This window comes from Ornithodoros turicata, chromosome 9 (assembly GCF_037126465.1).
Source record: "Ornithodoros turicata isolate Travis chromosome 9, ASM3712646v1, whole genome shotgun sequence".
Taxonomy (NCBI): domain Eukaryota; kingdom Metazoa; phylum Arthropoda; class Arachnida; order Ixodida; family Argasidae; genus Ornithodoros; species Ornithodoros turicata.
In genome coordinates, this window is record NC_088209.1 from 10673100 (window position 1) to 10695230 (window position 22131).

Below are 22131 nucleotides of genomic sequence, written 5' to 3' on the forward strand. Positions count from 1 at the left end.
GAGTGGTAGAAGCCGCGCGTGTCGTAGAGGAAAGGTCAGAACGGGTCCAAAGACAATACACAGAACGGTACAACCTCAGGACTAACGATAAAACGTTCGAGCCTCAGGACTAACGATAAAACGTTCGAGGTCGGGGATGAAGTGCTTATCCTAGAGACAGGGCTCACCGGAAAAATGACACCGAAATGCCTCGGGCCGATGAAAGTGAAAGAAAGGCGTCGCGAAAGCAGTTATGTTATTCAGCAACCGGATGGTACTGAGAAATGGCTTAGGCTAGAAAGGCTTAGACGCTATTAGTAGTATGGGATCAGCTCAAGAAGCCGGCAAGTCACACAGTCATCTGGACGCCATTAATTAGCAATCAGAGCTAATTGGGGCCCCCCACAGTAATTAGGATCATTCAGTTAGTCATTACACTAATTGGGGAGCACCTAAGACGTGTCCAGACCACTGTGTGAGTTGCCGGCTACTTGAGTTGATAAAAAATAAAAAATAGGTAGAAAATAAAATGAAAAGATAGAAATAGAGTGGAGAAAAACAATTTATTCGAAAATCAACGATGCCGTGACGAAGAAACGGCTCCGGGGTGACCAGCGCTTGTTGGCACCCAGCAGTTGCAAAGATCGACGACAGGTGGCCACTTACTTGCAAGGCATCGCACCAGAGGGCGCCACCATCATAGCTCTAGACGAGAAAGACAGAGAACCGCTACTGCTAAACAGAAAACAGTACACATCGGGGGAAAAGGCTTACGGGGGCGATCGACTAGGCCTAACCACAGCGTCACAACACTATGCAGCTAACACAAGGCGGGAACCACAGGGCACACATCGCTAAACATGCGTCAACACAAACAAAAGGCTTGCTCACCGCAAAACAAGTCTAAACATGCGAGAAAAGGCTTAACACGAGCGCGGTCAAATCACTCGCTGGTCGCCACTAAACACGGCAAACATGCGAGAAAAATGCAAACAACAAATGCTAATTGTTGGCCTCCCTCGGCAAAATCTCGTTGTTTATGCGAGAAAAGGAGCGCGTCAAATCACTCACCTTTTCCCCCACTGCGACTGCTCATCAGGCAGGCAGAAACTGAGCGAGCACGGACCACCCGAGCATACGTCTGCTCTCCGCGACAACCAGCCAGAAACTGAGCGAGCGCGGGGAGCGCACGTCTCCTTTCCGCGACAGCCAGAGAGAAACTGACTGAGGCGACGCGCCGCGGCAGCTATGGATGCGCGCGCGCTCCTAGCGCCCTCTGCGCCGCCCGTGGGTGTTTTCGGTTTCGGCTCTTCGCTGCGCGCGCGCTCCTAGCGGCGACGGGTGGCTTCTGAGTTTCGGTTTCACTCTCCTTTCTTTGCGCGCGCGCGTTTATCTGTATAAAGGCAGCGCAGTACGTCTGACCGATACGAGGAAAACGCCATGTGTGGTTTATTCTCATGCGTTTCTCGTCGTCGCAAGGAAAAGACAAAAAACGAAGAACTTCGCGAATTTATTCGCGGCATCGTGGAGGAAGCCTTTCAACTCCACCGCCTGGAATCGTTGCAAGCGCGTCAAGAAATGTGTCAGGACAAGATGAAGACGCTCGACTGCATCTTAGCGGCGGACAGACTGGCGAAAAAGAAGTCCAACTTTAGCCTGGATAATCTGTGTTGAGAACGCAGTTCCGATGTAGAGGACGGCGACGACAACGGGTAAATAAAAGCGATGCATTTCTCTTCGAGTCTCAGTCTCTGCTTTCTCTTCGTGCAATGTGTATGCACGCAACATGTCTTCCCCTGAACCTTTTCGTTTCCGTCATCATTTTCGCTGTATCTTAAGCGGCCCCTCCATGTGCGGCAAATCTACTTTCGTTGCAAACGTGCTGAGGAACCTGAACGACGTGGTGGACAAGCCTCCGTCACAAATATTCTACATGCAGAAATATGCTTCGCCGAGCATGCATGACGAATTCGGGGACTCCGTAAAATTTACCAAGGAGCTACCGCGAGAGTGGGACACGTTGCGCGCTACGCTGATCGTCGTCGACGATCACATGACCGACGCCGGTTCCTTGAAGGAGGTGACCGATCTTTTCATTTGGTGTTCTCACCACGTCAACGCGTCGATCTTCTTACTCGTTCAAAACATCTTTTTCGAGAGTAGCCATTTTAGAACAATATCCTACAACGCCAGTTACGTCGTCCTGTGGCGCACCGTGCGCAGCGTGCACCAGATGGAACATTTCAGCGAACAGCTTTTTGGCAGAAAAAGATTGGAGTATTTTCTGGACGCATATAAACAAGCGATGTCGTCGCCCCACGCATATTTACTCACGGATCTTCACAAATATACGCACGAGGATCACAGGTTGCGTAGCAATATCTTTTCGGGCGAACGTCAATATATCTACGCTCCGAAATGAATCTCCGCCCTCACCTCACTTTACTCAAAGTACTCTCCACTCCACCCCCTCCGCGCCGTCGTGACGTCTTGAGACGTTCTTCCTCGTCCGACATGAAACACCTCTCCGAAATATGCCTCAATGTATTGCACGGAAAGGTGGCTCTAGCTCCAGATACCTTCGCGCGTTTGAAGAAGCACAAACGCTTTTTACGACGGCTCGCCTACAAAAAGATTCACAAGAATCCGCAACGTTTGAAGCGCTATCTGTCTCAGCAGCGAGGACAGGGCGTTCTTCCTCTGACTGACGTGGTTCCTCACCTGCTTTCCGCCGTGTTGAACCTTTTCGCCAATGGCCAAGAGAATTGAAGTGACCACCTCCTCCTCCATTGGAAACATTCTTTCCTCGAAGGAGAGTGACGACGTCAAAGTGAAACTCATACTGCAAGCACTGTATCGCATACTCAAGCAGTACGGATTCGACCCCTACGATAATAAAAACAAGGCGTCCGACGCTACAAATGACTTTGACTATTCGCTCCTCTCTCCAGAGGTGGACGAAGAGGAAGCGGAAAGGGTCGTCTCGGAATTAAAGAAGGTTCTTTCCTGGGATCGCGAGGGTTGTGTCTCTGTGTCGGGCAAGCCCATCAGACACTCCTCCGTTTACAAAGTCATCAATTATATGTTGCAACGTAAGACTGGAAAGAAACCTTCCTGGTTCCCGAAAGTCTCGAAACTATTGCATCTGATTTCTTTGCAAAAATCTCGCGAGCTTCAACAGCAGCAGCAGCAGGCCTCCATTGCGTGGACGACTTGTGGAGGGATATGAAAAGCCAGCGGGTGGTTTGGGGTGTGTGGAACGCTATAGAAAAGCGCATCACTTGAGCAAAAAGAAGGCTCTCGCGATTCTCAGAAAGCTGGATGCCTACGCGCTCCACCATCCGGTCAGAAGAAAGTTTAATAGGAGACGCATCATCGCGCTCAAGATCAACGACGTGTGGCAAATGGATCTCGCCGACTTTTCAAAATAGAAGAGATTCAACGGAGGCTACCGCTACATCCTCGTGACAATCGATTCCCTCTCCCGCTTTCTGCGCACCCTCCCGCTAAAGACGAAGCACCCCGCCGAAATGAAAAGGGCCATGATAAGACTTTTTCGGGGAGGTAACGTACCTATACGCATCTTTTGTGACAGAGGAGGGCAATTCTACAACAAGACCGTCAAGGAGTATCTCTCACGAAAGAAGATACACATGTATTCCACCTTCTCTCCAGTAATCAAAGCATCGCAGGCTGAACGCGTGATACGCACTTTACGCGACAGAATATTCCGCTATTTTAGAGTAACCGGAAAATACCACTTCGTTTCCGCGCTTCCCAAGATTGTGCGCGACTACAACAACACCAAACACAGGACTTTGGGCATCAGCCCGTCCGAAGTCACACCCGAAAACGAATTGGAGCTGTTCAATAAGATAAATGGGAAGCCCGTCGTACCCTCCATGAAAAAGAAGCTCAAAGTGGGGGATACAGTGAGGGTCCTACTACACAGAAAAGGTTTTCATAAGAGCTCGGAAGGGAGTTGGTCGCCTCAGATTTTCACCGTCTCCCGACTGAGAGACACCTCCCCTCCCGTCGTGCACCTGGAAGATTACCGGGGTAAGGAAGTGGACGGATCTTTCTACCCGGAGGAGGTACTCGTCGTTACCCCAGACGCCCATCAGCCTTGGCCAGTAACGAAAGTGCTGAGAAAGAAGCAAGTGAACGGTCAGAGCTTCTCCTTGGGTCGCTGGTTCGGTTACGACAAAGCTCGCTAGCGTCCCGCGAAGCAGGTCGTGCGGTGAAGCCTCCCAAATTGACCGAACGCGAAGCCACCTCCATCTTATTGGAGCACGTCGCACCCGTCGCTTTCGGCGACGTCACTCTGAATTCGGAAACCACGTCCCTACGGAACACACTCAACAGTATTTTCAGTACACTCAAGTATTTTCAGACGCACAAGCTGGACGCCTCGCTAGAATTCCCGGATAACGTCTACTCTCTGAAAACGCCGAAAGGGTTGCACGTACCGGAACCCTTTGTCAAGCTGCTACATCTCACAGCCGTCGACGCTACGCGTCTCTCTCCCCGCAGCGCGCCAATTTTCCTTCACGATCAAGACGAAAATTCCTCGATCTTTACAAGTACATCTACATCCCAGCTATTATGCGATGCCGCAAGCACTTCTGGATGCGATTAACCAGCGCGTAGGCGAACGCGAGCGCTTCAGCTTCGACGGAACCGAACAGAAATGTAAAATTCGGCTTTCCGAGGGCACCTCCACCTTAAGACTTTCCGAGTACCTGGCCGTGCCTTGGGGCTTCGAATCGCGTACCGTGTTCACGGGGGAGGATGCCACGAGCTCCGTCGAGGTACTCCTGGAACCCCCGTTTCACAACATAATCGTCTACACGGATATCGTGGAACCCACGTACGTGGGGAGCGGGAAAAAACCGATATTAAAAATACTACCCTTTTATTACGAGAAAGAGAAGCACGTCGTCACCTACACGTTAGATAACATCTAGTATTTTAACCTGTCTCAATTCGAATTTCCCTCAGTGACGATCGTTCTCACGGACGAAACGGGAAGACGTTTGCCGTTGCGGTCCAAAGGCAGAACCAATCTAACGTTGCATTTCAAATATGTACCGTAATTCCCCCAAAACAATTCCCGTGTACACGGGACCCCTTTTCCAACGAGGGGGCGGTGTGGTGTATTGAGCAACATATCCAAGTTTATCGTTCCCATCTGGCAGCAAATAAAACCGATCGCCAAGAGAACGTAGAAGCGCTTGGCGCAGAATTTGGCCGATGGCGAAGGAATATCCCGCGCAGTAAAAAAGACGGCCATAGCAACGGGGAGAGACGTGCTGGATTCCGTAGAGGGCTCTGGAAACAACAATGGGAAGAAACGTCGCAAACCACAGCAAAAGGCGCCGACACACGACACACCTGCAGATATCTTAGGTAGGCCCTGAAGGTCACACATCCGCTGTGCGCGCTCCGTCATGACGTCAACGAAAGGAAAAATACAGACGCCGATCTGTCTAACGAGTGATGTGATGATATTCGAACCCCCTTCCATTCAACACGGTGTGGAAGATACTTCGTACCAACTTTTTTATCCGGTCAACGGGGTAAATAATTCCGTGATCAAGTTTTGTATTCAAAATTTACGAAGGGCACACGTGGATCTCTACGGTAGTTTCGTGTCTTTGACCGCGCGCATTGTTCGCGACGACGAAGAAGAAATGGACGAGAAAGATGTCGTTTTCCCAATAACCCATCTGTTGAGCGGCATGTTTAAGACGGTCACCGTTTATGCGAACAACAAGCTCGTCAGTTCCAACGAGTTGTACGCCTACAGGAGTATTTTGGACGTCGTGCTTCATTCCACACCACTGGTTCAAGAAACAGTGCACACGGGTGGACTCTATGTCGAGGACGACGAGCATTTAAAGAACGATTGCGACGTCTCGTCTCGCGGTCCGAAACAACGTTACGAAGCGACGAAGGGTGGAAAATACTTTAACCTGGTCGGTCAGATCAATACCGACCTGTTTCAACAGCCGCGCCTGATGGTACGTGCCGTCGAGATTCGCGTCGTTTTCCTGTTAAACAACGACGAATTTAAACTCATATCGGTCCCCAACGACAAGAAAACGTACAGTTACGAGGTGGACATTAAAGAACGACGTTACACTTGAAAAAGGTGACGCTGGCACCTTCCCTGTTTTTGGAATACGAGCGGCGGCTTCAGACCACGCTGGCCATCTACGTGTTACGCGGATTGGAAATCAAGGTGCGGAGCTTGAGTGCCGGGAGCTTGGACGCTCACTTTGAAAACGTTTACGCCGAAAGGATGCCCTCCAAATTATGCGTCGCCCTCCAAATTATGCGTCGCCCTGCTCGCCACGTCCGACTTTCTCGGCGACATCCAATCGAACCCCTACAAATTCCGTCATTACGACCTGTCTCATTCGATGCTCTCCGTGGACGGTCAGCAAGTGCGAGCCGAGTACGACTTTAAGAACGACCTCGTCAAAATTCCCCACTTTAACTTCTTGCAAGAACTGGGTGAGAAACATTTCAAGTGTAGCTACGAGCGATTTAAAACGAACAGGTTCCTTCTCTACTTCAACTTGGACGTGGACAAGTGTTCTTCTCCTTCGCATTTGAACGAGTGGCGAGAAAGAAACGTTCGCCTGCAATTACGCTTCGCTGACGCCCTTCCACACGCGGTCACCGTCCTCATGTCCCAAGCTCATGTGCGTCGACAAGGACCGTATGGTCACCTTCCCGTAGAAAAGATGTACGAGAGCGACATCTTGGAACTCGTGTCCGTGAACCCCCTCGCTTCCTCCATGCTGAGACGCATTTGCGCTTCCGACGAAGCCTTCGTTTTACGCAAGCCCGGCTATTTAATCATCAATACGGAAGAGCGAAGAAAGCGCGGGCAGCACTGGGTGCTTTACTTGAAAAACTACGACGGGTCTGCCGTGTTTTTCGACAGCTACGGACTTCCCCCCATCGAAGCAAACCTTCGAAGGACTTTACCTGCGGTGAACGAGTATAACGACAAGTGTATTCAATCACCTTTTTCGCCTTACTGCGGGCTTTTTTGTATCTACGTAGCCACGCGCATGTTGAAACGCTACAGCTTGAAAAAATGTGTATCCATGTTTTCCTGTAACCTCGAAGAGAATGACGAAACACAAAAACGTGTCCTCGTGAGCGAACTCATTTCGTAAAATAGTCTATTTTTTCACGACATACACAAGACGCTTGCAAGACGACCTTCCAACGTGCTGACCCGACGCTCGTCGTCGCCGGTCACCGTGACGTCGAGGGATGTGTGGAGAAGCCAGTAGCGACGGACGATAGGTCGGTTGAAACCCGCGTTGATGAGACACGGGTCGACTGTCTCTCCTCGTCTATACTTTTCCAACAGCTCGAGCTTGTAATCTATGAAACGCTTCATTTTCTTTGCAATCTTCCAACTGACGGTGAACAGACGTAAGGGTATCGTCTTGAGAATAGAGCGAAAGTCTCTCTCGCAGCTATCGCCGTGAATATAATCGCATAATCGCAGGAAGTCCCGATACATTCGCGCTTGCACAAAGGTTGCAAACCTCTGCTCGGGCGTCATGACTGAGACGGAATGAGAGTAGACAACCTTTTTTTATTTCTCGTGAGAGGTTACACATGAATTAGGCTCCAGCTTTGGTTTCGTAGCCGGGAAGACAGCCCAAATACGGACGAAGGCTCGAGTCTAACCAATGGCTGGGGTTTCTCGACCAGAGTCCACCACAACGACAGGTGGTCAGTTGATCGCCGATCCGCAGATCCGCAAAAAGAAGGTCTTCGGAAGAGGCTTGAAGGTTAGGACCAGGGGTAGATCTCCCGTCAGTAGCCATTCGTAATCTGCAACAAAAAAAGCGTGAGAAACGCGTGTTTTTTTTTACCTCAAACACACACGTAGTCACAGAGTGACACTGATGGTCCATCTTCTCCATCTTCCTTCAATAGTCGAAGACCTTCGCAACGTACGTCGAACGGTACCGTCCGACAGCCGAGAAACGGGCGAATCAATCGGTCCGTCCAATGCTTTTGCTCTGAAAAAAATGTGACTGGTTATAGAACGTATTAAAAAAAATAACGAGGAAGCGTACCTTTGGACCACAATCCACCGCAATTGGTGCAGAAAAAGCGGGCGTTGCCAATCTCCCGAAATATGTGAGGCGGTAAAAAACCGACTTCACACGCAGCAAAAGTGTTGTACACTGGAAACGAAACTCTTCAAACGTTTCGACGATGATGACGTCATGGGTATTACTTACGAGGATCTACCAAGCTGATCATGATTGTACGAGAATGACGATCGAACGTTCGCTTTGTCATTTATAGTAAAGCTTTTCCTCCCGCTCTCTATGACGTCATTGAACGTGTTTGAACATGTTAATACGTGTTTGAACATGTTTGGACGTGTTCAGACACGGGCGGCGAACCGTCGAAGTCACCCCTGCACACACTAGTTCCTCTCTCCCTCTGTATGACGTCATTGAACATGTTTGAACATGTTTGGACCTGTTTGAACATGTTGTGCCGTGTGTAGACACGAACCCCGCAATACGAAAAACGTCACGCAGTACAAATTAGATTGGTGGTTAGTGTGTCGCGTCCAGTGTAGAAGGATCCTGGGGTCGAATCCCACACTGGGTCTTCTCGTCGTCATATACAAGTCATCCCAGAGTGTTAGTTAGACATTAGTGCAATGTTTTATTCAACGTCAATGGTATCATTGTCATATGCGACATCGCAAAAAGGCGCGAAAGACGAAAGGCGGGGTGGTCAAAGTACAGACGACACCGTCGCAATGCGAGGAGGAGGAGAGCGGTGTAGCGACTATAAAAAGTGCGCTGGTTCTACGACGATTGACAGGAAGCCCGCGAGGGGTATCCATCCACGACACCAGGCGTTTCGTGGAGCAAAATGTAAGTTGACCGTCTCTGCTGTGAGAGTGTATTCTATGTATGACATTGTTTTTCAGGTACCAATAGCCGCTGTCACCGCATGATACTGAACACACACAGGGACTCATCCCATCCTCTCTCATCATCATCAATCTCAAGCGTTCCTCAACTGAAGAGAAAAGTGAGCATTGTTTCGTGAGGGGGAATCTCGTACTGATTTTGTTTGACCGCAGTGCCGCGCTGTCTCGTATGTCAGTATGACCCCATCGATACCATGCTCGTGGCCGTAGAAAGAGAGCACGAAGCTAGAATGGAGAATCTCGGTAATAGCCCAGTCGTCCTTTCAGATGACGACGACAGAGTCAGTAGTCCGCCTTTCGTAATACCTGAAACGGACGACGACGAACCCCAAATGGGCACGACAGTGCAGACGAATTGCTCATGTGGGAAGGGGATCAGTCGTATGCAGATTTTATTCCTTTGTCTGGTAGGGTTAGAGATGAATCACTAGATGCGAGCCCAGAATTTCGAAACGAAGCTGAGCCTGTCCAGGGACGCAGAATCGTTGAATTGAGAGAACACGTCGTAGAGAATCATCCCTCCGTCACGGAGAGACGATTCCTTCCTTTCTTTGTCACAGATGAGGCATTTGACGGAACGGCTACTAGGTACACTCTTCTCTGTTGCCCGCACGACGACAACGTCGACGATTTGCGACTCTATCTACCGAGCATAGCCCCAGTAATCACGCGCGTCCTCGAAGCATATCCCATGCCTTTCAAATTTTGTCTGTGCTCGAAAGCGCTCATGATTAAGGACGGAGCCGACGGGTTGACTTCTCATCTCCTTCACGTGAACCTTCACATGAGAGTGGTTCATAACTGTCAAGAAATCGAAGGCGCGATAAATGCTGCCATCGCAGAGTCCTCGCAACGCGTAGAAAACTATGCGAGAGAAGGGTCTGGTTTCACCTCGAACGACGTCCAATGTGTCGACTTAACCTAAAGGAAACTTGAAACCGAAGCGGATTGCGTGCACGATCGAGCTTCCCGAAATGTTGAAGAGAAAATCGAAGACTCTCACAAACGTCAAACTTCCACCGAATCACGAAAACGAGTGTTTCAAGTATAGCGTGCTGGCACTCTTGCATCCGTTGAGAAACAAACCAAACGATTATATCAGATAGCACAAATACATGAATCCTTCGAATCCGGAGACGCGCGTAACGTACTGGCCACCCTGCTTCCCAGTCACTTACGAAGACATTGCCCTGTGGGAGAGAAAAAACAAAATCTCCGTGTACATCTACGTGTTCGACGAGCAGACGAGTTCGATATCTACCGGGCGGATTCCCTGCACGCTCTATCAGGATAAAGTCCACCTGCTCGAGGTTAGGGAGCATTTCTATGGAATCAGAAAATTTAGCACTTTTATGGGACGAGGTGACTATTTTTATTGTGAGAAATGCACGAGCGGTTATAGGACGAGAGGGGCGTTGGAGCAGCACAAACATCTGTGTCGAGACGTAAACGAAGTAATTCTCGAAATGCCAAAAGCGGGGGAGAGCGTCTCCTTCACCAAGATACAGTACATGCATCCCTACCCCTATTTTGTGGTGTTGGACACGGAAAGCATACTGGAAAAGGACGCGCTCGTTAAGGACGCCTCGAGTGTGCACAGGATGAGCTCGTATAGCATCATAGCATCGTGCTAGTGAGAAGTTGTGATGGGAAAATAATGGGCGTAGATGGCTATTTGGGACCCAACGCGGCAGAAAAATGCTTGCTCGCACTAAAGGGATTTAGCGAACAAATCGATAGGCTGAACCGTCTTCCCTCACCGTTGGTCATGAGTATGGAAGACCACTTTCGGCACGCGAGCGCTACGCACTGCGAATTTTGCGGGTGCGAATTTAACCGACATACGCGGAAGGTGTCGCATCACGACCACGCCCGTTTCGTAGACCCCGGTTCCTCGAATTTTGTTGCGACGCTGTGTGATACGTGTAACCTTACGTGTCGTAACACCAAAGAACTCGTCGTGTGCGTGCACAACCTGCAATACGATTTGAGCTCCCTTCTCCGCCACGTGCACGTTCTAAATATGGGAGAACTGTGGATCTTAGCGTCTACCACAGAAAAAATACGAGGCTTCAATATTGGCGAGCTCCATTTCCGCGATACCACGCAGTTTTTCAACCTGTCCTTGTCGAACCTGGTGGAAACCCTCCTCGCCAGCGGTGGCGAGAGCGCGTTTCATTGTACCCGTCAAATGTTTGGTGACTGCTTCTCAAGAAGGGAATTTACCTGTACACCTTCGTCGACAGTTTCGAAGCGTACAATTTGCCCGCACAACCGCCAAAGAAAGCTTTCAAAAGTGACCTGAACGATGAAGAGATCATGGACGAGGACTATCAGTACGCCCTCGAGATTTTCGAATTGTTCAAATGCAAGGACCTAGGAGATTACACGCGTCTCTACGTCACGCTCGACACCTGTCAGCTGTGCGACATCGTGCTGTATTTCAGAAAGATTGCGCTAGAGACGGATGGGATAGATATGTTACGCACCGTGTCCGTCGAGCTCGAGCTCGTCAAACTCGAGCTCATAAGCGACCAAGAGATGTACGAAACGATCGAGAAGGGAATCAGGGGAGGCATTTGTAACAGCTTCCACAGATACTGTCGGGCTAATCACGAGGGGTGCGACGATTACGATCCCCAGCAAGAAAAGACTTTTATCCAGTACCTCGACCTGAACAGTTTGTACCCCTACGCGATGACTTTCCATCTCCCAACAGGGGGCTTTGAGTGGGTCGATCCTTCGAGGTGGAGCGAGATCGATTTTCTCAACATTCCTCACGATGCGGAAGTGGGTTACGTCTACGTAGTAAACTTGTCGTATCCCGAAGAACTGCACGCTCTCACCAGGGATTTTCCCCTGGCGCCCGAACACAGGTGCGTGGATGAGGACGAACTGTCCCCCTACCAGCGACACCTGAAAGATGCATTGGCGCTGAACGCCCCTCCCACAAAGAAACTCTTGCTGACGTGCTACGACAAAGAAGGCTACGTCGTTCATTATGCATTGCTCGCTCTGTACGTGAGGTTGGGCATGAAAATAAAACGTGTTCACAGCATACTCTCATTCCGCCAAGACAAGTTTCGGCGAACCTTCGTGCAGAGGAACGTCACGTTGAGGAATGCCGCGTCCACGAAATTCGAGCGACTTCTGTACAAAACCATGTCGAATAGTACGTTTGGTAAGACGATACAAAATGTGAGACAGATGAAAAGGTACGCTATAGCCTACGACAAAGAAACCACGCTCAGAAAAGCTAGCTCCGTCGACTGTCAGCATTTTCTCATTCTGAGTGAAAAGTGCATCTCATACGAGACGAAACAGCGCCGCATCAAATGCACGCACCCCCTTTACGTGGGCTTCGCCATTCTAGTCCAAAGTCCGAATGTACAGCTTCATCTACAAGTCGCTCTTTTCTCGCTTGACGTGTCAAGTGCAATTGATCTATAGCGATACGGACAGCATAATTTTCTCTCTCACGTGCGTAAGTCTGGAAGAACAGCTGATGAAGATTGAGAATGAGCTAGATCTGTTTTCCTATGCACCGGACCACCCGCTTTTCAACGACGAGCACGCGAACCAGATGGGGTACTTGAAAGACGAGACGGGAGGAGGTGTTATTCAGGAAGTCGTAGCCATCCGAGCGAAAATGTACAGCATTCTCTTGACTGGGTCACACAAACAGATCGCGAAAGCGAAAGGAGTTAAGAAAGACGTGGTAAGGAAACATTTATTGCCAAAGTGTACCGAGATTCTCTGTTGAATGAAAAGACTCTCAGAAGCAGTGCACCATCCAGAGTATAAAGCAAACAATGTACACCATTTCGAGACTCAAGAAGAGCTTGGTCCCCTACGACGACAAGCGCTATCTCGTGGATGCCATACATTCCTTCCCTTACGGAAGCTGCGAATACGGTAAGCTTTCCTAGTGTTTTGACGCGTACAGGATTACGATAGTACTCTCTCTCTGTGTAGCATTGGAAAACCCGGAAGAGAGCCCGAGAGCATCGTCATCAGGCATTGAGTAACCGCGGAACAAAGAGCTGCACGCGCATGTAATCCAGAATAAAAGTTCTACTCGAGTCATGCTTCTCTCTCTCTCCCTCCCTCAGGCAGGAGAAGCACGGGTCGTTGTGGCAGTGTGGTAGCGGAATGGGTGTACGAAAAGAATGACCATTCCGTCATCGCGCTGGTACCGTGACCCGCGCAATGACGACGCTGCGATAAAGATTCCCCTTTTCTGGCACGTCTGATCATCTCGTTCTGTTCGTGAGATCATACAAGTTAGGGAGGGTGTAGGCATCTATCGACCAAGGCCTTTGTATGTATTCAATAATATTCAATAAACATGTTTCAGTGATTTGATCACGCTCGTGTTAAGCCTTTTCTCATGTGTTTAGACTTGTTTTGCGGTGAGCAAGCCTTTTGTTCGTGTTGACGCATGTTTAGCGATGTGTGCCCAGTGGTTCCCGCCTTGTGTTAGCTGCATAGTGTTGTGACGCTGTGGTTAGGCCTAGTCGATCGCCCCCGTAAGCCTTTTTCCCCGATGTGTACTGTTTTCTGTTTAGCAGTAGCGGTTAGACCTTTTCTCTCGCATGCCTAGACTTGTTCAGCAGTGTTGCCATTTTTACCTGCTGCTAGTATCTTGTTCTCTGTCTTTCTCATCTAGAGCTATGATGGTGGCGTCATCATCATCGAATAAATTGTTTCTCTCCACTCTATTTCTATCTTTTCATTTCATTTTCTACCTATTTTTTTATTTTTTATCAGCTCAAGTAGCCGGCAACTCACACAGTGGTCTGGACACGTCTTAGATGCTCCCCAATTAGTGTAATGACTCCCTGAATGATCCTAATTACTGTGGGGGGTCCCAATTAGCTCTAATTGCTAATTAATGGCGTCCAGATGACTGTGTGACTTGCCGGCTTCTTGAGCTGGTCCCATACTACTGCTATTATGCTAGGGTTAACAGTGTCGGGGTGATATTCGACAACGACGATGAGTTCGGAGAAGTGTTAAGCACTCCGAATGTGAAACAGACGAAGGTAGACATAGATGTGAAAAACATCGAGAGTGCGCATCTCAACCCCAATCAGAGCGAAAGGTTAAGACAGGTTGTCGGAAAGTTCGCCCAATGTTTCTCGGAGAAACCAGGAGGATGCAGGGTTGGTTCGCATAAGATAACTTTGATGCCTGGCCAGAAACCTAAGTCTACGTATCCGTACAAGGTGCCTATCGCGCTTAGAGACGAAGTGGAGCGGCAGATAGAGCAACTTCTCGAGTGGGACTTCATATACCCAACAGAGAGTGTATACGCGCACCCTATAGTATGCGTCGCGAAACGGGATGGGTCCGTCCGAATGTGTATCGATTATAGGCAATGGAACACATTCACAGAACCTGATAGTTTTCCCATGGAGAACACCACTGAACTATTGTACGAGGTAGCTAAAGCGCGTTACATCACCACTCTGGATCTAACGCGTGGAGATCGCACTTGATAAGAAATCTCAGAGGCTGTCGGCTTTTGCGTCCCCGCGTGGTCTCTATGCCTGGAAGGTCATGCCATATGGGTTGAGGAACTCTGCGGCGACGTTTCAGCGCATCATGAACGAAGCCCTCCGGAAACATAGGGGTTATGCAACGGCCTATATTGACGATGTGGCCGTGTATTCGGAAACCTGAGAGGCACACCTCGAGCACCTCGAAAACGTTCTAGAAACAATTGCGGAAGTTGGGTTGGTGATTAATCCGTCAAAGTGCAACTTTGCTCAACCGAGTGTTAAATACCTTGGACATGTTGTAGGATCGGGCACGCACTCACCGGACCTGGAGAGGGTAAAGGCAATACTGAATCTAGAGCCGCCTAAGACTAAAACGGAATTGCGCAGTGCCCTTGGGTTATGCAACTACTATCGGGACTACATCCCTCACTACTCAGAAGTGGTTCGACCACTTACGAATCTGACTAACAAAAGGGTGCCGAATAATATACCTTGGGACAAGGAAGCGGACAACGCGTTCCGCAAAATGAAAATGGCGCTCGCGACGGTCCCGAAGCTGGCGGCACCCGACCCAAACAGGGGGTATGTACTCGCCACCGATGCGTCTGAGCGCGCTGTCGGGGCGTGTCTCTCCCAGACAGTAGACGGCAAAGACGTGCCGATCGCATTTCTCAGCAAAAAGCTCACGCCCACACAATCACGATGGTCGACGATAGAACGTGAAGCGTATGCGATCGTGTGGGCATTAAGTCGTCTGGACACGTGGTTGTTTGGGGCCAAAACCAAGGTGTTAACTGACCACAACCCTCTTACGTATGTGTGTGGCTCAGCATCCTCGAGTGCACGTTTAACACGTTGGGCGCTTGCCTTACAAAAATACGATATTGAGATCGTACATATTCGGGGTAAAGTGAATAAGTGTGCCGATGTTTCCGTGCCGAAGTGCCGAAGTGTCCAGGTTAGACGCTACTTCCGAAGGAGCGACTGAGCCAACTTAGAGTGTACATAATGGTTATTGTTGTATATAATGGTAAATTGCCGGTATAGCAAATAGTCTGTGAAATGGCCTGGTGGGCCTTAGAACGTACTGGGCTGGGTCCTATCCTGTGTGTGTTGTGAATGTGGCTCCGCTGCGACAGACGTTGCAAGCGGTGCAGTGTGACAAATTCTGGATTTTTGTGGATTTTTAATGTCCCGCGACCTCAAGTGACATTCTTGGCAGGAAGGTGTCAGAATTTGAAGTGTACTAAAATAGTGAGGCGGCCAAGGAACATGGAAATACGGGATGTCACCATACGACAGCAGACGGGAAAAGAAGTGTCTAGACGGTGGATTACCCGTTGTGGCATCCCATCCCCAAAAAGGATTGTGTCCTTGGCAAAGTACATCTGCTGCAGACAACCAGCGGGAACAAAGGGTTCCGGGCAGACGGCTGCGAGCGTCCACCCTTTATAAGGCGGACCCAAAGTCGGCAGCAGGCAGCTTGCGCTTGGACTTCGTCGGAGAAGCCGGTTCAATGCTCATTCTCATCCTCATGTTGTATTCTCTGTTTTTCCTGTGCATAAATATTGTTCGTTGTTGCCCAGTTGCAATCACCTCCTTCCTCATCATAAGGGAAACTTCACTGGTGAGGTGGTCTAAGTAAAGGCTAATGAAGGTATAATGCTAGACATTATGGATAATTAAGGTGTAGTACAGGGCTAGGAACCGCCTCAGTCTGGTATATAAAAGGTCTAAAGTTGGGCTAGGGGTAGACGTTGGATGTCTAAGTTGAGACGTCTAGGTTTTGTAACCATAGCTATTCTAGAGGAAGGCTAGAGGAACTCCCCTAGACATTAAGGCTATTGAGAGACATCTACTAGACCTGCAAGACGTCCAAATTTAGACGTCAATTAGACATTTATTATCCCACCTTTGGCTACATGGGAACAGCTGCCGCTGTAATTCGCGTTACATATTCGTAACTGTCTTGTATATTTTTTTCTTCAAGTGTTGGATATGAAGGTCTTTGGCGTACATCAGTCACACTCTTCTTACTTATTTGAATTTCTCCCACAGTAGGTAATTTGGCTAGATGTTACCAGTTCACCTTGAGTTCTAGGATAGCGTCAATAGTTTCAGTTCAGTTCACTTGCGGTTCCGCTAAAAAACGGGTAATAACAGTTCTCGATTTAGTTTCGCGTCTCTGATAGCGACACACTCATCCACGGTTGGTTAAGTGATGACTGGAACTGCACTACAATGCGTCGTTGCGTGTAGGAATAAATATGAAGGTGTATGGAAATGTCTGCAAGGGCGCGAAGTCTTTGACACAGAAAGCGAAACGAGCGAGAAAAAATGCTTTCGCTTCTGTCAATAAACATGTTACTTGATGTTTCCAAGATTCAGCGCAAACGTCTTGTCCATGCATAATGATAACACCGGGACTAGGAACACGAAAAATCACCTATGACCGTCGTTAGGCAAACTGTAGCTTTTCCTTCTTGATTCTTTCGTCCCTCCTTAACTCCCTTGTTTCCCTTCTTCGTGTATAAATTTGCTTGCCGCCAAATAAACCTTCAGCTGTATTTGAGACGTTGCGTGTATTTTTCTTTTTCGTGTTCCTAGTATCTACTTTTCATTATGCATCAGTATCACCCGCTGCCTTAATTCTTAACCGTCTTTTCATTGTCTTGTCAAGATATGTCTCTGTGGCTTTATGATTGTGTCACGATGTAAACCCATGATTTACCATCGTCATCGCTGAATATGAAAACCTTATGTAAGCCAACGTTCTCTGTGACATTTGGTATTTCATGTCATGCACCCCTGTTGGAATGTTGCTAACATGTATTGCTATGTGGTTACTAGTGCACCTCACGCAGCAATATCTACGGACGCTTTAAACAGTGATTGCCACACTGTAGATACTTTTGATATATCCCATTTCGATAATTCTAGAAATGTTCTTTTCTTTACACAGCGCAAGTCTCTCCTATGCCCTAAACCGGATGATGAGGTCAGCATCCTTTCGTCAATATCAAATTATGTTTTCTCTGTACCTGGCATTTGAAGTGTGCAGAATGTTTTCTTAAAGGAATTAGAGGACAAATAACGTCCACAGAGTTCAAGAAATGCTAGAAGGGTGACTGCGAAAAAATTGGTCAGGGCGTACACGATGACGACAAATTTGCTAGTGCCACCTGACTAATGTCATGTGTATAACAGCTTCCAATGTTTATTGATATCTTAAATTTAATACAGTACCTGACTGCTTCACACCGCACAGAATATAACTATTCCTGCATTTTTATTCGGGGTGCTGTTTGGTATTTCTTCCGCAGGTTTGCTCCGGCAGGTTTGGCCACTATCATGCAAAACGGGGCTTAACTTACAAGAAATTCCAGAAGGTACTCACCTATATATGGGACCTGCATGACTATGAAGTACCTGACACAGAAGCAGCTATCTGCCGTCTGTAGGACAAATCACGTTCTGTTTCGATGTAGAAATAAACAGTTGGGACACGTCTATTGTTTCGGAATGAATTGTGACACCATGTGGTGCTGACGTGAAAGAATATTACGGTATCTAATGTGAGGGGTGTGGTGAGGGTTCGGATTGAAACTTAAAATATTAGATTGTCTTCCGCTTCGGGGGTCGATGATTTTCATCCGTTCAATAGTGAGTTTTAGTACATCGTACGCTATTGCCTTTCCGTACGTAACGGATAGCGTGGTGGCTCTGCGCACTGCGCGAAGGTCTCTTTATGGTTTGCGCGTGCGCAGAAGCACCAACGGTATCCCTTACGTACGTAAAGGCGATAGCGTACGGTACACTAAAACTCTCTAATATCAGTTCGCGGAAGCTTTGACAGGTTCGAAAAGAGTTCGATGCTTGCAATATATGCCACATATTAACAATTAGAATCTGAAAGATGAAATATATTTCGACCAAACTGAAAAAGAAGGGAAAAGCTCGCAGAAGGGACACCGCAATCACCCTGCGCAAACGATGACTTGTACCCAATGCAGTAGTCCGGAGATAACAGAAGCTTTTGGATTTGGAAGATTTTGACAACTTCACTCTTTATTTATAGTCTACCCAGGGTTGTACTTGCTACCAAAAAGAAGTAACGGAATCAGGCTCTCGCTAGTCCACAAGAAAGTAGCGCAATACTAGTGCCGCTACAAATGTGAAAAGGCGACGCGATACCGCTACCCAATAAAAAGTAGCGTGAATGTTATCCTGCTGCTTTTCTGCTACCGTACCCTTCTCTAGACAGCACCTTACCGTAGGCATCTTTTTGCCGAATGTGCCTAAAGACGGTGCAATAGTTATGTCCCCTGACATAGCTATGCACCATAAGGTATATCACTTCCCAGGTGGAAAAATTGTTGAAGTGGATCCACTTCCAAGTGGATTATGGAACCAGTAATTGGTTTCCAGCTAGGAATGAGTATCCGTCTTGAAGTGGGTCGACTTGCAAGTGCATTATGGAACTAGAAATTAATTTCCAGCTAGGAATCAGTTTCCACTTTGGAATCCACATGCAAGTGGGTCCACTTCCAAAGTGAAAATTGATTCCTAGCTGGAAATCCATTGCTGGTTGCATAATTCACTTGTAAGTGGATTGTAGAGCCAGAATAAATAGACTTCCAGCTGGCTCAGAATCAGCTTCTGGAGTCATCCTGAAGCAGAAGCTACACCTTTGACCACTAACACCACTACAATCCCACAAGTTAAAGCACAAAATGTAGCGAATAGAAACACACGACTTTAATACAAACCACAAAAATAGGTACATCCAGTGATTTGACATTTATGCAAGTTTATCTTCAGGTGTAGATCTACTCCCTGTTATTACTGGTATTTAAAATAGCGTAAGGGGAGGGCTAGCTAGTGGGTAAACTCCAAGAACTCCTGTTCAGGCTTGTAACTGACTGTATTATGTATCTTGCCTTTTAGCTAACAGTTTGTCACACAAATGGAGGGTACTTGCAAGATACTTATGAATCTTTCGGTATAAGGGCCAGCGACTGAAATCAGTTATGTTGCGTGATTGTTGCAGGAAAACATTTACCATTTTACGCGTGGCATTACGTGTTTTTTGCAACATGTCTTTCTATAGATTTTGTCAAGGAAATTGAATTCCCAGCTCGTTCACAATCAGGTACAGCAGCACTTTTTACTGGCGATCAGGCTGGTATACGTTGTGAAGTGTACTTTTTGCATAAAACTGGATTGCAGATACCAAAGTAGCAATGGGGGTAGTTGCCGTTGACTATTCCCCAAAACAGCAACACAGGACATGGACACCAAGTGAAAAAGCAGCAGTCCTATTCACTCGTCGTTTGCATCCTGTATTGCAATGTTGAGATGGATAGGATTCCTGACACTCAGCGAGTCCAAGTGATCTTCAGGTGAAGTAGCATTGATGTCTACTGGTACTGATGTCTACTGGTAAAGTTCGTGCGTTAAGGTGTTATATAACGTGATGTGAGAGCTATTTTTCTGGGATGCCAACAAAGTCTCTTTAGTGGAATGCGTCGGTAGTAGGCATTCCCAGTACTTGAACTTTGAGTCACATCTAAAATCTTCCGAGAGTGAGAGGACACCACCAACAGACCACTACCACCCACCGGACTCATTGTCCTGTAGCAGTATGTACTGTGTTTGGAATATGCTGGATTATACTCCTCACCAGCTGTCCTGTATGCGTCGCCAGCGTCGAGCGTAGTTTCTCGCGATTTAGCTGGTGCAGAAGTTGTAAGACAAAGAAACTATACATAATACAGCACTTGACGATGATAAAGATTTTAAAAGAGTCAAGTTTTCTTTACGGTTTTGAAGAGTACGGGAACTGCTACCGACGACCAACCGCATACCGCATCGACATTTCAAAACACGTACTGATGCAGATGGCGCTCTGTCTGCTCCTCTCATCGATGACGAGGCTGTTAAAATTTCGGTTTTAAATTAAAGTGAAAATTACGCAAAGTTCGGTTTCGGTGCTCTGCGCGAATATTTGTGGTATATTTGCCGACGAAAAAGTAACTTGGGCGAATTGCGATAGGACCATAAACGATTGATATATTATGAAATGTAAATTGAAATTATCATTTATCTGGCAAAAATGCCACGTGCACGTATCTGCACCTAGTACGTACTAATTGAGCAGCTGTGTGCACCTGCAAGGAATGCAGAGCATTTTCGATTCACACCGGTGAAGATTGGCATATTTTCAGGATAGGTGTCAAAATTACAGTAGTCCTGGGATAAGTCCACTTGCTAGCGAAGTGGAACTACCACATCCACTTCGCACACTAGAGCTGGGTTAAACCAGTCAGAAACCACTTGGAACCAGATGGAAGCACATCCAGTTCAACTGGAAAGTGGGTAAAATCAGTTGAAAACCACTTGGCAGTCAAGGGGAACCAGATGCTAGGCTGATCCAGTTCAACCGGAGATTGGGTAAAGCCAGTTGAAAACCACTTGGCAATCAAGTGGTACCACTTCACTCTGAACGAGAAACAGTTTGTTCCACTTTAAGTCACTTTGGCATGCACTTCGGACTCCAGTTCAGAACTTCATCTCGGTTCTTACAGCAAAGGTACGTTATTTCACATTAATCTCGACCTTTCGATGACACGCATTTAATTTTGTCATAAGACTATTTCCAACACAAAGCAGTTTTTCACTGTTTGAGGTATATGCGAATACTAACCTCAAATATTTTCGTCTGCTTACTGTAGACGGATTGAACTAGTCGTCCCTCTGGTCGAATGATGCAACTGTCATCATAACCGACCACTCATCGAGCCGTCAATAGGTAACTACCAGATGGTAAAAATTTCAAAGGAATTGCCTATTGTTTCCTCATGCCTTCGCCAGGATCAACGCCTCCAAGAGCAATAGACAGTCTCCTAAGTGCTTTTAGTATACTCCGCCAAACAATTACGTCTTACAGAGATCACGGGTCACAGTCGTTGCTTGCACCTGCTTTCATTCTTCCAGCCACCAACGGTTTCTCTCACAAAGCTATATGACTATAGGAAAAGTATGTTTAATTTACTTTTTACACGAATTTGAGCTCCCCAGGAAGAGTCTAGCATTGTGAGATTCCCTACGTAATAAAGCACTGACAGAAAAAAAAAAAAAACATTCAACTTTTCCCTAAACATATCATGCTGTAAAGAACGTTGTGGAGAATCATTTGCTTTAAAGGTCAGCTCCGGAGGAAACTCACTGCCACAGATTACAACAAAAACTCGTAGGCACAAAGGTTGATGCCTACTGAATGGACTTCCAAAATAGTTTGGGCGAATGCCCTGTATTTACTGCGAAATCTGTTTTTTTGGTTTGCCGTCCGATCGTCCGCTTGAACAGCTGACGTCACGCTCAGCTTTCGCTTTGGCTCCTCTTGGCTTGTTTGCTGGCTCGCAGTTTCGCAATCGCCAGCAATCACAACTCGTCACTCGTCAGGCTGAAAGCGAAATCGAGAGTCGTGTACGTACGGGCACCTTTCTTCGCGTCTTAATTTGATCATCTTTTTACTCCGGCTAGTCAGTACACACAACCTCATCTAAGTTGTCACTTTGTGAGAGATGCAGCGTGAGTGAATTGTGAGAATGCCGTGCTTCTCGCAGTACGAGCAGGTACGCTACTAAGAAA

The 22131-nt window shown here is 47.6% G+C and overlaps 1 protein-coding gene across 3 annotated transcripts in view; it reads left to right on the forward strand.

Annotated features, from left to right (window-relative positions):
• Positions 1 to 17988, forward strand: part of LOC135369302 (uncharacterized) — a 98483-nt gene extending 80495 nt beyond the window's left edge. For all 3 annotated transcript variants that reach the window (XM_064602898.1, XM_064602900.1, XM_064602899.1), the window contains 2 exons: positions 17441 to 17476; positions 17802 to 17988. In XM_064602898.1, the coding sequence (XP_064458968.1) occupies positions 17441 to 17476; positions 17802 to 17939 (174 nt within the window). In that variant the 3' untranslated portion in view covers positions 17940 to 17988. The remainder of the gene's footprint in view (positions 1 to 17440; positions 17477 to 17801) is intronic.
• The last annotated feature ends 4143 nt before the right edge of the window (positions 17989 to 22131 follow it).